At 42.9% G+C, this 15,518-nt stretch overlaps 1 protein-coding gene across 3 annotated transcripts in view; it reads left to right on the forward strand.

Annotated features, from left to right (window-relative positions):
- Window positions 1–11,768, forward strand: part of kcnq3 (potassium voltage-gated channel, KQT-like subfamily, member 3) — a 74,506-nt gene extending 62,738 nt beyond the window's left edge. For all 3 annotated transcript variants that reach the window (XM_020617693.1, XM_020617694.1, XM_020617692.1), the window contains 10 exons: window positions 31–141; window positions 639–734; window positions 881–975; window positions 2,769–2,795; window positions 6,944–7,143; window positions 7,284–7,389; window positions 7,843–7,974; window positions 8,053–8,148; window positions 8,400–8,487; window positions 9,466–11,768. In XM_020617693.1, coding sequence (XP_020473349.1) covers window positions 31–141; window positions 639–734; window positions 881–975; window positions 2,769–2,795; window positions 6,944–7,143; window positions 7,284–7,389; window positions 7,843–7,974; window positions 8,053–8,148; window positions 8,400–8,487; window positions 9,466–10,110 — 1,596 coding nt within the window. In that variant the 3' untranslated portion in view covers window positions 10,111–11,768. The remainder of the gene's footprint in view (window positions 1–30; window positions 142–638; window positions 735–880; window positions 976–2,768; window positions 2,796–6,943; window positions 7,144–7,283; window positions 7,390–7,842; window positions 7,975–8,052; window positions 8,149–8,399; window positions 8,488–9,465) is intronic.
- Window positions 11,769–15,518: the final 3,750 nt, after the last annotated feature.

Genomic DNA, 15,518 nt, shown 5'->3' on the forward strand with positions numbered 1-15,518 from the left:
AAAGAGTGTAATCTTTTTATTTCTTTGCAGGTCACTCTGACCACCATTGGTTACGGAGACAAAACCCCAAAAACCTGGGCTGGGAGACTGTTAGCCGGCACCTTTGTTCTGATCGGAGTGTCCTTCTTCGCTTTGCCTGCAGTGGGTACACGCTCCTGTATATACAGTGTGCTCATTGCAACATGACTGGATTCTGACTGTATAACACACATTACTGCTAATGTTAACTGCATGGACTGTGGATTAATGTGCTAATAAAAGATAAAAGTCATGAGTAGTAGCTGCTTTAGACTTAGTTTTGTACTTTTCACTGCAGTAGTGCACGGCAGGAGCAGTCTAATTCTTGGGTTCTTAACATACCCAAACATCACAGAGCAAAAATAGCTAGTACCTTTAGCTAGCCTGCTAACAAGTGACTAGCAAGTAGCATCACCTGGTGGGTAAAAGCAAAGCACCACTGACTAGTGTTTTTTGCTCTTTACACTGCGAATTGAGACCTTGAACCTTAACACATGAGACCAGGAGAAGCTTAATTTAAGATGCTTGTGTTTACGACACCTGAAATGTTTTTCAAATGAACGGTGCAGTGGCATTTATGCACAGCAGGCCGAGCTGTCGACTGTGTTGTGTGACCGCAGGGTATCCTGGGTTCAGGCTTGGCTCTGAAGGTCCAGGAGCAGCACAGGCAGAAGCACTTTGAGAAGCGCCGACATCCAGCTGCCGGGCTCATCCAGGTGAGACCCCACCTGATGTCACATGACTGTGACTGGTCCAGCTGGGAGGTTTATATTTAGCCTGGATTCTGCAAGGCTGTTTGAACTGTAACGAGGCTAGAATCATACTGAAGTGCTCTGTTCTGTCGCTATCTTCTCATGTCAAGTCCGCCTGGAGGTATTATTCCACCAATCCAATCAGGGAAGACCTTACTGCCACGTGGAGATTTTATGAAGCTATCATCTCTCTTCCCTGCTTCAGGTAACACTGATCATGCACCAAAATGGCTGCCGTGCATGTGTCTATTTCATAGCCCTCAATGCACTGCTGTAGGTTTTCGTGAAATACTTGAAAGTGAAGAATGTTGTGTTTTGTTTACAATTTTGTTCAATTATATTGTCATCGTTTTTGTTCAGACTCCTTCATTTTTGTTTTGTTTTATTTTGTTTTAGTTTGCATGCTTATCATTAAACTGAACTGAAGACTGGGAGGCTGGATGCTGAACAGCAGGTGTAGCAGGTATAACAGATGTCATCACACCTGGCTCGGGTGTTCAGCTGTGATTGGCCTCTGTGGTGTGTACAAGAGGAAAAACAGGCTATATATCATATTTCACGAAATGTCAAATGATCAGTATTTTGAAGGATATGAGATCATGTAAGATTTTAATAACAAAAACATTATTTGATGCCAAACTTAGACTCTTTACTGACAGCTACTGTCATTAGAAATTCCAACAACATGGGCTAATGACAGGTTAGTTAAAGCCAACATGTCTTAAATTTAAAAGTTTCTTCTAGGAATTTCAGTCCTGTTTTAGCCAAGAAATAACCAGACACGGCATACAACATTATAGCATCATACATGCACGTCAAATATATTATCAGCTCCATATCAGGGTTGGTATTATTCTTTGTGGATACATCAGGAGAACTAGATATCAGTCTCCACTCAGTCCTGTGAAGATAACACTGCATTGAAATTCAGGTGTTGGAGCAACTCAGAAGTCTCAATAAAGTACTTAGAATAAAGCAAAAACAAAATATAGACTGAAGTAAAGAATATACAAAATAGGCTGTGCAAGAGTAAAGTCCCCCCTGCAAACATGAGGACCCGAAAGATCCAACCAAGTCCATCCTAGTCCATCACTGGGAGGACATTTCACATTCCTAAAATAAAGCAATGACACTAGCTGACCTAAGACAGCGAATGTTTATAGGATTAAATGTCAGGAGCTGTGAAAATGTATTTGGCTAAGGTGTATGTGAATTTCTGACTTCATCTGTAGGTGACCTCACGTATCAAATGGACTGCATAGGCTCTGGGAACATACATTAATTCAACAAGTAATGATTGGCTTGTAGTTGGCACTGTGGCAGGACCGACTTGCTGCACTGACTCCATGGGTGAATCCCAGTTCCCTTAATTCCATCCATGTTTCCTTCACTTGTCCTTTCCTTGTGCCTTAGTCCTTAGATGTGTGGGAAAAATGTGAGGACAGAGGAATTAAGGAAACACGTTTTTAGAGACGTCCATTTCTCCGATCCTTCATCTAAAACGTCCAACCGCCAACTGTTTTCTGATAAAGGGGTGTGTCTCTCGTAACCTTGCTCGTGGCTCCTGCAACAGCCTCCCGGCTCCTCGATTTACCCTGTCTAGTAGATGGATAGAAGCTGTCTCTACTAACATATCCTTGTTCCAGGTTTTCAAGAAACTCGCTGCAGATAGTTCAGTGAGTGTGGGAGTTTAGTGTTCCCAGCGCCTACACAGGGTCAGGCCAACTCTTCCTGTTAGAAAGCAGCTACTGAGGAAACAGTGGTGATAATCAGCAGCACATGGGAACTGGTGAATTATTATGCTCAGTCTGTGCAAACAGTTTCACTGAGTGCACATTTCAGTCCTTGATTTATCAACCAGTTTGTTGCAGTTTAACAAAGGCTTTCAACACAGATCAAACTGGACCTGAGACAGTAGCAGTAGTCAGTTGGTCTGTTTGACTGACACATGTCAACAGGTCGTGTTAACATTGTATTTTCTCTCTCCCCCACCCAAAGGAAGGATCACCTGGAGGCCATAGCGAGGTAGGTCACTGTTCGATGTCCAGCAGAGACACTGTGAGACACAGATATGGGGCTTGAGTGAAGCACCTCTAATCAGCCCTGCATGCTGGAAGGACTAATGAAGGCTTCCTAGGGTATCCGCCATTAGCTTTAAATAGCTCCCTCTGTTAATTCACAAGCAGAATAAATCTCTCAGCTAATGACTGTGGTAAACATGTGAATCTTGACACAAACCTCCCACTCGTCGCACTTTAATGGCGCTACCTTCTACCTAAGCTTCTTTGGTGACAGGTAGGCTGAGGGGCATTTTTAGAAACCCATTAGTGAGTCCATTAGTTATGTTTCTATTATGAATGACGGTTCATAGCGAGTAATTAGGGGCTTAGATGGGGTCTTTGGGTTGGATGAGTTTTCTTTTTGCTCTTCATCATAATGATTCTACATCAACGCACATCATGAGCATCTGACGGGGGATGTTTGATTTCAGAAAGATTTAGCTTGTCTTCATAAGATTAGATAAATGACAGGATTTTAGACGACTGATTTATTTATTTTCCCCCAAAGGAACCTAAAGCACAATGACACACACAGTCACTGGTTGAGTATTAGGAGGATGTTGTAAAACTCAGACAAGCACATTCAATACTGGATGGGAAGGGAAAGTGGAAGGATAGAAATAGTGTCAGGTTTCACAGCTTTGTAGGATTGTTCCAGTAACGTTTCTGAATGTGACGATTCACTGGCCTTAGCCTTTACAGGTGTTATCATTCTGTTATCCAGCGACCAACTGACGGAAGGTTAGAGGAAACTAGTTTTCTATAAACATTCAACTAATTTTCATGTTGTGGTTAATCAGATTCAGCTGTTACACAAGCACACACAGCATTTGTTTATAGCTTTGTTTGCTAATATTAGCATAGTGTGCATTGTTTGATTGTGAATACACACTTGTACTAGTTCAGAGGTGAAAGCACACTTCAGCCAATTGACCTCTGACAAAGCAGCAAAGATGTCACATTTCTGCAAGCTTGTGTTTCACTGTGTGATTGTCTGCACTGTCACCGTCACACAGTTTCCGCCCCATGCTTGTTGTGGACTGTGTCCACATTTTGCTTTGCCAGGGAAACATAGGTAGCACATGAGGTGACAGGTATGATGATGATGACTCTATTTGAGCTGATAATTAGGCAGCAGCAGGTAGCGGAGATCCTATGTCTTTTCACAGCTTGAACATGTTGGCAGAGACAGGTCTAGTCCTTTGTCATTTGGATTCAGCCATGACAAGCCATGTGAAATGTGTACGGGTCTGTGTTGTTGACGGTGTTGGTACACATGGTATGTTGTTACAGTAACTTGCTGCGCACGCTGTCAGTTCAGGTCAGTACCATTACAGGATCACTACAGCAGAGCGTTCTGCTCCAACGCCTCTGGGCCTCCACTGAGCCCCATGTTCAACTTGCAGGATCAAGTTTCTGCTCCTAAAAGCTCCTGAGAACAACAACAGAAGCCCTGATACACAGGCTGATAGAGAACAGTTCACATAGACACTACAGCAACGGTGACTGGCCTCATGCAAGAGCAGTTTCTTATTCGTGGTCTAAATCTCTCTGATCTCTGACCTTTCTCTGGGAGGTTTGTTCATACAACTGTTCAGTCAGATTCACCAGACTCCCTTAACACCACAAGCTGGTTTTAGATCACTTGTTTCAGACAGATGAGCACCACCTGTTCATGAGGAGGTGGACATTTGTTCGTAACAATATTTGGAAGCATTGAGCTTCATCCAGAAGAGAAATTAGTATCCTAAATATATTTAGTTGAGGCCACAAAAAAGATCTGTTGTACTATTTAGCATGGGGACAACAAGACACATGGAGAGAAAATGGGATAAATTTAAAATACAGAGAAGAAGAAACAGGAATGAAAAAGAAACAAAGAACAAGGAAGACATGGAGATGTAGAAAATGCTAAGGGGTGAAGAGGGGGAGAAACAAAGTGAGGGATTAATGACAGAGAGAGAGCAAGTTTCAAATACTTTGAAAGATCAGCAGGGAAATTAGCAGCCTGACATTGTCTCGCTGCTCTGAGTGAAGAGGTGGACGACAGCCAGAAACACAAGGTCCAGCATGAGGCTGATAAGACCTTTTATCTGAGTTATCCAGTGGTAGCGTGTGTGCTGTTTGCTCTGATTGTGAGAACACATTTCAGATCTTTGGAGTGAGGACAGTGTCTCCAAAGTGAAGTCACATTAGTCTGACTGCTCTTCAAGTTTGTTTATGATCTTTCTTAATGTCACCAAATCCCATGAGATGATACAAACCTGCATGTCTGTCTCTCAGCACATAAACACCTCAGCAGTATGTAGTTTCATTTTTGAGAAACATTCAGCTGGTCTCTGTAAACAGACAGGAGGAAACTGGACATTTGTTGGGGTTTATTTTCAGCGGCAGATTAATCCACATTTGGGGCTCTTGTGAGTTTTTGGGGCAGCAGGATTATGTACCTGTGATCTAGTGACATTTTAATTTCAATCATAAAATAACATGAAGAAAAATCAGCACTGAGACGATCAGTCAGTTTGGAAACAAAGAGAAATGAAAGTCAGTATTACAGTCCAGAGTGTCTGGTTACGGACCCACTTCCCAGTTGTACTAAACTGGGCGTATACTTTCATGTTGTCTCTGCAGGTGTGTGTTTGATCTGTGGGAGATCAGGAGTGTTATTTACCAAGAGCCGCGGGATAATCACAGCTAATTTTCTGCTCTTCATTCTGTGGAGGAGCAGTCAGAAAGAGATTCTCTCATCCTTTAAAGCTTTCTATTCTGCAACCTCTCAGCGCCGTAATCTGCTGCCCTTTTCTGCCCCGAGGCCACACAGAGGCTGATATCGTGTGTCTGCTGTGGGAGCAAAGTTGCTGAGAATGCCCCACATTCAGAAGCCCTGTTCGGGCTGTTGTCGGCTCCGGTTACCCTCCCTCTCTGTCTCTTCCCAGGCACACAGGAGTCTTATTTTACCCAGGGAGCTCTTGCCTTTGTGCTGCCAAATATTGTCAGCCATTAAACAATACAGGAGACTAATCACCTTTTCGGCTCTCTGAGGCTTCCTTCTGCAGCAGACCCTGAAGACTTTAGCTTCTCTGTGAGAAGAAAGTTGTAGCTCACACTAGAAGGGGACTTTTTTATGCTCATAAAGACGTGCCCCAGTAAAGGTGGTGAGTCTAACACTCACATGCTTCTGTTTGCACTACACAAGGTGTCTGTTCACAGATTTGTAGAGACCATGCATAAAGAGCCTGCAGTCATAGATTTTGAGCTGTATATGGATGGTTTGTGCTGACAGTTGACAAAATTTACACTGCGCAGAGCAAATAAATTTCACCTAAGCGTTTATATGTTGAGGGATGTTGCTGGGAGCCATTAAATATATTTCAGGCCCTAAACTGCAGTGTATTTTATGGAGTCTTGATGTTTCAGAAACTTGCAATTTTCAGTTTTTTATTTATTATAGCTCAGTTTTAAGATTTTTAGAGTTTTTTAGAATTTTAGTTCAGATGATGTTTGATCTGCAAATCGCCAAACCAACAGCTTTCACGGATAAAGCAACGTTGACATGTTTTTAACGTGTTATGTAAGTTTGTACTACTTTAAAATTCTCAATGAAAGAATAGAAATAGTTTGGGTTGATTAATCCATATGTGGACATTTGGATGATTTACTTTCCCATGAACTTGTGATTCTTCTTCTGTTATTCATAGGCTGGAACTAACACCAGAGTGTCTGTAGTGAAATCAAAAACCTTTGACTGAATAAATTAGAAATCAGACACTGGTGGTCACTGGTAATGACGAGGCAGGATCTGATGCACAGATTGTTACAGCCATAAAAAAAAAAAAAAAATACATGACCAACTCTCCAATTTTGAAAATCACAGTTCACAACCCAAACTCACCTCAGCATCCATCTAGTAGGTGTCTGGTGCCATGTAGCGTGATCAGAGGCTCCAGAGCAGCAGCTAAACAGACCAGGAGCCGAGGTTGTTTTGTCAGTGCCACCAGCTTCATATTCTAAGACAGACTTTAGCCATTTGAGAAACTTTCAGTCATGTGATTGTGCAACACATCACACTACTTGAAGTCCTCCACTCTGTATATCTTTTCTCTTTCACTTCAGTCAAAAGCTGAGTTTACTCGAGCGTGTTCGCCTCCCCAATGCAAGAATGTCGGTTGGGACGGGCAAGAAGCTCACAGGTACGGTTGATGCCATCGAGGAAAGTCCCTCCAAGGAGCCCAAACCTGCCGGCTTCAGTAACAGGGAGCGCTTCCGGACTGCCTTCCGCATTAGGGCCTCTACGCTCCGCCAGAGCACTGAAGGTACGCCATGAAAAGGAAAAAACAAAGGAAGGGTTTGGTTGGTCTTAGTTAAGCAAATGGACACTGTGGTGATTAAGTGTTTGTGTTTTACTCATGCACAGTTCTTACATTAGTGTCTCTGTGTTGTGTGTCTTTGCCAGATGCCGGAGCTCTGGCAGATCCAGCCTTAGAGGAGCGGGCCTTCCCTCCAGACATCCTCCTGGAGGAGATGATTCCCACTCTGAAACTGGTCATCAGGGCAGTCAGGTCAGTCGCTGCAACAATCAGCTACACGGTGTGGGGACTGTCTGTGGTGGAAAACAAAGCATATGGTACCAAAAGCAAGTAGAGCTGAGTAGAGTCGAATTGAGTTGAGCCGGTACCAGGGGCTGTAGATCAAACAGACATCCATGTTTGTCTTGCAGTAATTTAATTGCTCAGATCTTGGGATACATGATTACTGTAGTACAACAAGTCAGTAAGAGAGGTTATAAACAAACAACCAGTTTGAAATAACTTTTGATCTTATTTGGAGATGAAACTAAAGGTTAGCACACCTGTACCGTTGCTGCCCCTCACTGCATAGAGAAACTGTACAGCAGGTCCAAGTCGAAACTGCGAGTCAACCTGCAAAATCAAATGGACGTTTACTACAGTGAAGAGTGATACAGCTCAACCTGTCTCTTTAATAACCTGTTTGCTTCCAACTCTTTCTCACAGGATCATGCAATTCCTCCTAAACAAGAAGCGGTTTAAGGAAACTCTGAGGCCTTACGATGTCAAAGACGTGATTGAGCAGTACTCTGCCGGACACCTGGACATGCTCTGTAGAATTAAATACCTCCAGACAAGGTGAGCAGCAGCATCACAGATGGGAGCCTGTTGAATATTAGCTCTTCCTCAAGCTCATCATGGTTTTCTTTCTTTAAGGATTGACATGATACTTGCCCCTGGACCCTCCCTCACTCCAAAACACAAGAAAACTCAAAAAACGCCTTTTGCCTACCCACCCAATCAGTCACCCAGGTACTGCCACACTGTTCACAGAGAAAACGCATTAGACAGTGCTGTAAGAATATATCAGTTTGTTTTTAACTAATTAATGCTGACATCATGTTAAGGCTTCTGTTGACTTTCTTTACAGTGTCGTGGCTCCATCCTGTTCTGCTCATGCATTATACTCTGTAAATTGCAAACAACTATGTTCTTTTTTTTAGTAAAGGAATTAATCTGTGCTGGTGAATCTTTTGTTCATTTCCCTCTATCTAATCTTCCAGGCACGAACCGTACCTAGCCAAAGCCGCCTCCATGCCAGATGCTGAAGACCAAAGCATGATGGGTAGATTTGTCAGGGTGGAAAGACAGGTGAGGATTAGAACCGCAAATTACACAATGAATTTTATATGCTGATCTGCAAATTATGCTTTTGGAGGTTAATTAATTGAATCTTTTTTTTATGCTGTGTAGAGTTTTTTTTAGAGCCTTAGGTGAAATGACTCACCCAACAGCCATAGAACTTACAATAGCAGAATTATATTACATCAGTGGAAGTCCCACATCAACGGGATTATTGTAGAGTTGAGCTTTGGTGAACTTCGTTGTGCAAATTTACCCTGTTGACCAATTGCAACCTTGACAGTACTGAACGTTGATGGTGCAGAGAGCCGCAGGCTGTGTCACAGTTCAGGGGCCGAATCCTTCAAAGGACATGGTCTGCAAAGGCTGAACCAAAATGAGATGGTCTGGTCTATGGGGGATTCCCTGTTTACCAACTCTTCCTCCCCTTACCGTTGCGTTGCAAAGCTTCACTACTGTTGCCTAGCAACCTTGACAGCTGCTCTGCTTTCTGCAGGCACACAAATGATCTTGACATAGGGTGGGCTGCGAAAGTCACCTGGCGACACAAAGATGCATTTCTCAGCTGCATTTTAAGGAGCCTTCAAAATGGGGCGGCCATGTCGCGAAGCTGTGACGCAGTCAGTCTTCAGATGCAGCCTGAACTGGGACACAGCCAAAATGGAGCAAGGTATTATAATAGTTGTGCAGTTCAACCTGTAAGGAATCATTGAGTCTTTGAGGTTCCATCACCACACCTCCAGTGAGATTAATTTTTGTTCTTGTACAGATACATATATCTGTCACTTTCTGATGTCATTGAACTCTGTTTACTACTGACAGCAGGTGTGTTCAGCCGATCACACAGTAGGATCAGAAGCTTGTTAGTTTACTAGCAGTATTAACTTGCAGTAGTGGATCAGAATATTTTGACATCTATTCTACCAGGCAGGGCACATCAGAAAGCATCAGGAAATTGGGGACCATCAGTCTGTGTTTGTGTCTCAGGTGGAGGACATGGAGAAGAAGTTGGACTTTCTGGTGGACATGCACATCCAGCACTCCGAGCACCTGCAGGTGGACTCTGCGGGTGGTGCCCACATGACCCTGGACACCTGCGATCCTATGAGGAATGGTGAGATGAGACAGGTTTTCCTCAACTATGCCGAGGTGTTCCCGCACATGTCGTTCCAGGCGCCTGTTGGGACTGGACGGGGGGAGGGGGTGGGGTTGGTAGATGGAGCTCCAGAGCACGTCCACCAGCGCCACCCTCCAGCACCCATCCCTCTGTACACCGAACGCCCCACAGTGTTGCCCATTAGCCCCCTGCAGGACTTGTCAGTGGGGCCAGGTAGGACCGCAGGGGGGCAAGGGGCTGACTCTCCTCTTTCCATGTTGTCGGTGAATCACGAGGAGCTGGAGCGCTCGCCCAGTGGGTTCAGCATCTCTGGGGAGCGGGAGGAAGGGGTGGACCTGTTGATGGGGGGAAGGGTGGGAACTGAGGACGCCGGCTGGACAAGACCCAGACCAAGCTACCTGGCGGAGGGGGAGACGGACACAGACACTGACCCCTTCACGCCCAGTGGGGGGCCCCTGCCGCTATCCTCCACGGGGGAGGGATTTGGTGATGCTGTGTGGGACACGCCACCTTGAAACATGTTCATGTGACCACACAGTCGTTCACGACCTTGAGTGAAGACCTTAATTCCAACCCATGCCTCTAAGCCCAATTCAGTTTGGGTCAAAGTCACACCTCTGGACCAAATCATTTGGATGAAAGGTGGGTCTAATCCACCTTGATGTTGCAAGATTGCGAGAGAGGTCATCAACCGTCAAAGGCCTCCGCGGATCTCATCGACCGAGTGCCGTCCAGACAGAGAGCCATGGCATCGAGACTGCCCAGAAACAAAGGGAAAGCAGATGTTTGTAAAGTAGAACTCTGTACAGTGCACACTTCACAAAAACTTAGCTAAAACAAAAAAGAACATTAATATACATACTATATACACCCAAAAGCTTTATCGCTGCAAAGCCAAGCGCACTGCATGTAACGCATGCAACTTTTAGTGTAGACACTGCAAAGTTCAGGATTTCAGGAAAAGGAGAAAGAGATTGAACGGATACATATACCTGCTATGCCATTTTGTATCACTTATTTTTTATATGAATACATCTTCATCGTTTTTTGCATGGTTTGCATGATAATGCAACATTCAAGGGGCAATGGTTGGTGGTACTAGAACCAAAAGTCTCCTGTCTCCTTTGTTGTGTCTGTCGTTTGGCGAGTATGTTTCCAGGAGTGTTTGTGTGAGTGTGTGTGACTGGGAGAGAGAACACGCTGGTTCGTTGCTGGCAGTCCTTCTCACACAGTGCTCTAACTCTTCAAGAGTCAGTTCTGTCCAGAAACCAGAACTTTGGCTCTCGTCACTTTGTTTTCACTGCTGTGCTCTTGAGTTGTGTGTCACCACTTTGTGCATAGAAACTTTCCACTTGGAAGAAAAAGCTTCAACAGAATTTGAAACACTAAATCTTTGCTGCTTTGCTGCCACATGAATTCAGGGATGTAAAGCACCTGTAGGTCTTTAAATAGCAAAGGATTTTGTTCAGTTTGTCACTGCTTCAGGGCTTCACCTGGTGATCGGATGATTTATGTTATTAGCACAAATCAGTGGCTAAAATTCTCAACATTAATTAGCTAAACATTTTAAATGAGCCATTTATTTCACTCATGCTACAGTGTGCCAAACTCAAACCACCAGAATCGAGCCAAAAAGCCACAAAAATTGTTTTTTTTGATGTGTTAAAGTCACGACATGACCTAAACCTGATCTCCATCAAAAAATATTTCTACTGCAGAGAGTAAATTCAGTAGTGTCTAAAAAGGTAAACATGTAAACTCGTATGTTCTTCACAGATTTGATGTCTTCACAATAAATTCTGCACAGAGCTGCTTTTGTTCTATTTAAAATGTGACCACATGGAAGACATGGCTGTTGATTAAAACATTTCAGAATAGAGGAGCCATCTGTGGTTTTGAGTGCCCATGTCATGTCCGCAATCTGTAAAATATATTTTGACAGAAAATTGTGACTGCGATTTCCTCAAACAATTTCTTCAGACAACTGCAATTAAAGTTTTACTGAGCAATTATATTTTGAGTAGCTTGTCTAATTTCCTATTAGTAATCCTCTGATTTTAAGAGGGATTTCCCAAATCAGCCCAGCTAGCTACAGTCCTGGTGAAGTGGTAGTGCACAGTAATGAAATTAAAGGAGCATTTACCAACATATCTGAAATAGCTGCAATAAATGAGCCGTAAAGCTACAAAATTCCTTTCTCCGCTGCCCAAAACATGTCTTTATAGTAACGTAGCTTAAAATAATGGCAATTCACCGTGTGCTTTTTTTTATCCTAAATTTCTTGTCAACATACAAACGACTGTACTGGTCACTACTGTGCTGTGAACAAATCGATTGTTAGTTATGAACACAACCACACACTGGAAAGACTGCAGGGACATGTAGAAACACCAGTAAGCTACTGACTGCAGAGGTGGAGGTCTGACACCGGTTCACAGGTCCGAACATGAAACAGCATGAGTTCCACTTACTGCAACAGCGAAAGCTTTACAGAATAAAATGAATGAACTTGCGATGCTGGCACCAGTTGTCACAACATGATGATCTATCCCTGTAGACAGTCATTCACTGTGCCTCTGAAGCGAGAAACCTTCAGAATGACTCGTCGTTCTGAATTTAGTGTTTCAGTGCCACCTTGTGTCGCCACACAGGATCGATGAATGCCAGCTCTCTTTCCTTTGCTCGTGGTTTTTCAGATAAGCACACAGGACAAATTTGCTTTCCTAAAATACTGTTTTGTAGCTTTGTGATGCTTTTGTCTCTCTCATTCAGACTTGACCTGATCTCAGCTGCACAGACATGTAAAGGTTGTAACGTCATTTATTTCTGTTTATCAGCTTGAAGTTGAACTGTTGTGTCTGTTCACAGTGAAGTTGCTTGGTGTTTTGGTTTTGTTGAAGTTGAACGTGCCAAGAACTCACTGTCTAAACTCATTAGCTGCATGGTTTTGCTGCCTACTCATCATGTCACAGAAACGTTTTCCATGTGCTCTGGTGTAGTTACATTGCTTCCATTCAGAAAGTTTGCTTCCTTTCTAAATTTACAGTAATGCATCAGTTTAGCTATTTCACCAGGGAAAACTATAAAAGCATTGGAATTTTTATATGGTGGTTGCACGGTAAATTACTGTTGAAGCTAACATTTAAATATTTTGTAAATTGTTAAAACAGAATAAATTGTTTTCCAAGACACAAAGTGATGCTAGAGGTCACGAACGTTTAAGTTGCTGTTGAATAAGGATGCAACACACGCTCCGTTCTAACAAGTCACTGTAGATATTATTCAGCCTAATTTCCCATTTTTATTTGCTTTATTTCCCTGAAACAAATAAAGCTGCCAGTGAGGCGAGATTATTCCGCCTGTTTCCAGTAAATCACCTGTTTCTTGTTGTAATCTGCTTCCCCGTTTTAAAACACTGATGTAGTTTTGTTTTGCCAATAGGGCAAACTGGGCCAATGGGAAATTCTCATTTTAAGATGAAAATAGTCCTGAAAGCTGAATTTTAGATTCACTGACTTGCTGACCAGCCCTTCCCTCTGTCCACATGTTTTTTTATGAATTCAATCAGATTTTGTGTGTTATGGCAATACGCCAAGACGTGGTACTGTATTGTTTTGCGGTGAAGGTTTTGTACAATTTGTGGCCACGTGTCCTCCAGTGACGTCCTGAGATCAAACCTCTCCAGTGCAAGTGCAAGGTAAACTGAAAACCATCCAACTCGTGACTGAAATTCACTTTCAGATTTCACTTGTGTCCAATGTAAATGAGCTTGGTACACAAAAAACAGTGAATTAACATCAGCTTGTGGCATTTTGGCTTTTGGAGCATTTGGTCTAGTGGTCATTTCACCGAATACCTGACATGAGGTCATTCTCTGTCTCTGGGCTGAGCTGAATGATTTTGAGGTTGAGATCGTGAAAGATTTAAGCAGCTCTGATGCTGAATGGTCGTTTAATTTGATACTCAATGAAAACACAATACTTGATGAACAGAACAAAGAAAGTCTGATTAGTTTTGTCCAAACCAGGCAACGAACGTGTCTGGTGTAATGAATCATCGTGGCATTAACTACTTTCTTTACTCCATCTCATGTTTGGTGCTGGACAGATCATGTAGAAGGAGCTACCAAAAGTTTTATACCAGGACTGATGGAGGCATAAAGGACTCGATGTTGTTGGGTCACAGAGCCAGGTCAAAGTAGAGGTGCAGCTGAGGAGGTGCTGATTCCCAGTGGGTCATCACCATAAATGACCCTTTCACACTACACAGAGTAAAACTGAGTAGCGTTAGTCAGTAATACACAATTAAATGTGTCAAAGAATGCAAAAGTGTTGATATGGAAGCTCCGTGTAAGAGTTAAATGAGGTTTACCCATTATTTGGCCCCAGAGAGGGGCCATACATCTTCAGAGCCCCATGATAAGCAGCATCGCTTTCCAGACCTAACGAACCCTTAAAATAAAAAAATCACTTTGTTTGCCTAAAATGTTTTAATCATCAGCGAATCCAGTTGTGACTCGGTTTGAAACATTTTTCTCACACCTTCCAAACTACAAGACACTGAATACAAACTAAAGTACTTCCATCTGGTTCAAACTGCTGAGCGATTTTGGTGTATTCTGTAAGGTGACCTCAGGACAACCACTTGTGCAACTGTTTACGTTCCATGCACTGACTCGAGAGCCACTGTGAATCATCCCTTTGTTTCCCAGGCTTGTGGAAGAGGTTTTCATCAGCAACGTCACTGGGGGATTTAAACCTTTCCCATCCTGCTGATACTTGATGCTTTCTTGTTTGACCTTTCATTTTAAGTCCTGTTTATTGGAAAGAGCCCTTTAACTTTAGTTTGACAACCAGCATGTTGCAGATTATCCTTTTCCTGACACTGTGATTTGGCCCACCAGTTCGAAATGTTTTCCCAAACATTTCAGTATACTTTGAGCTGTAAGAGGTGTTGTGGTATCTACAGAAAATGGAGACTGAAAGATAAACTGGTATATTTGTCCCCAGTGTTTCTGTCACCTAGTTTAGAGCAGTGGTTGTTAGGTAGTGGTGTAACACTCACCCCATGATTTGGTCAGTTTTTTGTTCTCATCAAGGTTGTGGCACTAAGCCTGTGCCCTATTTTTTTTAAAATACACCCTCTGATTTGGTTATAGCACCAAAACACCCCTAATCTCCAGTTTTTCTCCTTGTTTACTGGTGCTGTTTGAAACACGAGTACCAACTGCACTGCTTGTCAATAAATTAAAATCAGGGAGTGTATATTTGACCTCTGGTACAACTACTTTTGTAGCTTCATAAGGGCAGTTCCTGAAATGTACAGTACTGAGTTAACATCACATCTTCCCTGTCAGCAGAGGTTGTTCATGCACTGGTGGCTCACTCCTGATGAAACATGGTTCCAAGTTGTATTGTAGCAGGTCTCCTCCTAATGCAGAAACAATGCTGGGAGATGCTCAGATGCAGAAGGTGCTTAGTAAGCCTGCAGGAAAACCAATTTACAAGGGGCTGAATATACTTTGCATTTATTTTGTAGAATATTATATGGTAGTATTTTGAAAAGTCAGATTTCTCTTGATGGCTTAGATCTAAATCCTGCAAAGCCATAATCTGATTACGAAGCATGTTTGTACTTAAAACACCTTTCTGCCCTCTTAGGTGTGTACACTGTGTGTCGATTACTTTCTTTGACTCTGTGAGTGAACTTGTCTGTATGTGCATCGATTCTGAATGAAAAGGAGCACTTTATGGCCTCTGTGTAGTCGAGGGCAATAGAGCTTGCTGTGATTATTCTGTTCATTATGATTGTATTCACTGTAACTGCATACCAAGCAATGCACTGATCCACACATTCATAACCTGTACTTTTATGGACATTTTGATTGCTACAAATTATTTGTGCCTTGGCCTTTTACAGTACA

Source organism: Monopterus albus, unplaced genomic scaffold, assembly GCF_001952655.1.
Source record: "Monopterus albus unplaced genomic scaffold, M_albus_1.0 scaffold193.1, whole genome shotgun sequence".
In the NCBI taxonomy this organism is placed as follows: Eukaryota; Metazoa; Chordata; class Actinopteri; order Synbranchiformes; family Synbranchidae; genus Monopterus; species Monopterus albus.